Source organism: Triticum urartu, chromosome 6 (assembly GCF_003073215.2).
Source record: "Triticum urartu cultivar G1812 chromosome 6, Tu2.1, whole genome shotgun sequence".
Classification (NCBI taxonomy): domain Eukaryota; kingdom Viridiplantae; phylum Streptophyta; class Magnoliopsida; order Poales; family Poaceae; genus Triticum; species Triticum urartu.
In genome coordinates this window covers 35,951,982-35,953,927 of record NC_053027.1, presented here as the reverse complement: position 1 = coordinate 35,953,927, position 1,946 = coordinate 35,951,982, and the positions used below count along the sequence as shown (strand labels likewise).

Genomic DNA, 1,946 nt, shown 5'->3' with positions numbered 1-1,946 from the left:
GGTTATCTCAATGGTCTACATTGTGGACGACATCTTTGATCTTGTCGCCACACAAGAGGAGCTCTCTCGCTTTAATGAGGCGATCAAAATGTGAGTATTGATGTTCCCGTAATAACAACAACATTGCATTTTAGGAATGAAGTATAATTACTTTTGTTTGTGAATGAATGACATCTTAGATATGTCTAATTGCACATTAAAAATTCTATAATTTTGACACATCATGTTTACAGAGGTATTAGGATTGGTTTGACACAAACATTAGGCCTTTGCGAGAAATATCTTGATATACTAATAGTTTTATAATTATTCATATATATATTCATACAAAAAGAGAAAGCATTGCATATTCAAGGCTGCTTATGCCTAGAATGGCATATTTTTGCTAATGGTATAATCAAACTCATGGGTTAGTTGCGACCTTATACATAAACACATAATGTAAAAATATTGTTATAAAAGTTTCACGCGCAAAGTTCATATTTTGACAGGTGGGATCTTGCAGCTGCCGAGTCACTGCCGAGTTACATGATATCATGTTACAAGGCTCTTTATACCATCACAAATGATATCGCTGATATGGTCAGAAAAGAGCATGGATTGAACCCTATCAATCATCTCAAGCAAGCAGTATGTCTACTCGAAATGGTTTTTCATTTTCTTTAGTTTAATTTGTCTAAGCAACTAATAAATATATTAATAGTACCACCTCACATATTTCTGTGTACTATATAACTTGCGATTAATTGTAATGAATACAATATAAGAAAATAACACTGGAAGAATTATATTGCATTCATGCCTTTTTTCTTGCAGTGGGCAACCTTGTTTGATGGATTCATGATCGAGGGAAAATGGCTATCTACTAATCAGGTTCCTACATCGGAGGACTACCTAAGAAATGGTGTCATCACTTCAGGAGCACCACTTTTATTTATGCATCTTTTATTCATGCTTGGGCATGATTTAACGGAGGACAACAACGACCACATCCTCAAGGTCGTCTCCTGCCCTGCGAAGATCATGAGGCTCTGGGATGACATGGGGAGTGCAAAGGTCAGAACACACCGAGAAGTTTATGCACAAGACTATATAATTAGTAATACTAATTATTTACATGAGTTATTTCGTACCATATCCTGGTGCGTGTGCATTCAAGTTGACATTGACAACATTAGGCATGATCTGAAAAGAAATTATGTGTCCCATGCAGGATGAGTTGCAGGAAGGGCTAGACGGATCATACAAGGATTTGTACCAGAGAGAAAACCCTCATGCTGATGCGGAGAAGCACATGTTGGATATGATAGCGGGTGAATGGGAGGATCTAAACAGGGAATACTTCTCTCAGACAAAGTCCACAATACCACCTAGCTTCATCGGGGCGTCTCTCAACTTTGCAAGGATGGTCAGCATCATGTATGGCTATGACGATGAGCAGAGGCTCCCCGCCTTGGAGGATTACACTAGGATGTTGCTCTTTTGAATAATGCATGCTACCGTTGTGTATGTAAGTCTTATATATGTAGCACACCAATTTTGAGGGTTGCCCTGTTGAAACATGGACTAGTATGATGCACCATTAGCTAATGCGAATCTGCTCCACAAATGATACTTGTGCCCAAGCTGTGCACGACATGCAAATCTAGCGGCTAGTGCCCTTCTCACTTATATGCATGTCCAGCAGTATTCAATCTTCGTCTGTGAATCGTTCAAAATTTGTCCTATGCATAACACGACTCTAGCGAACGTGTTCCTACTTCCTAGTGGTTATATAATGAATATACTTGAAATGGTGGTGGAAGATTTTGAACGATTTTTCTGGCAATGCTGGTCGTTCAAAATCCTTGACAAGAGGAGACGTCGGTTTTTCTGGCAAAGTTGGGAGGGACGAAAAAGATATCACTTGGTTCGCTGGAGCAGAGTGTGTCGCTCCAAGGACAAGG

The 1,946-nt window shown here is 39.3% G+C and overlaps 1 protein-coding gene across 1 annotated transcript; it reads left to right on the top strand.

Moving 5' to 3' along the window:
- The first annotated feature begins 6 nt into the window (after window positions 1-6).
- Window positions 7-1,590, top strand: LOC125514522 (S-(+)-linalool synthase, chloroplastic-like). Its single transcript, XM_048679861.1, has 4 exons — window positions 7-90; window positions 492-630; window positions 817-1,056; window positions 1,214-1,590. Exons 1-4 carry the CDS (start codon window positions 11-13, stop codon window positions 1,484-1,486), a joined length of 732 nt encoding a protein of 243 aa, XP_048535818.1. The 5' UTR covers window positions 7-10; the 3' UTR covers window positions 1,487-1,590.
- Window positions 1,591-1,946: the final 356 nt, after the last annotated feature.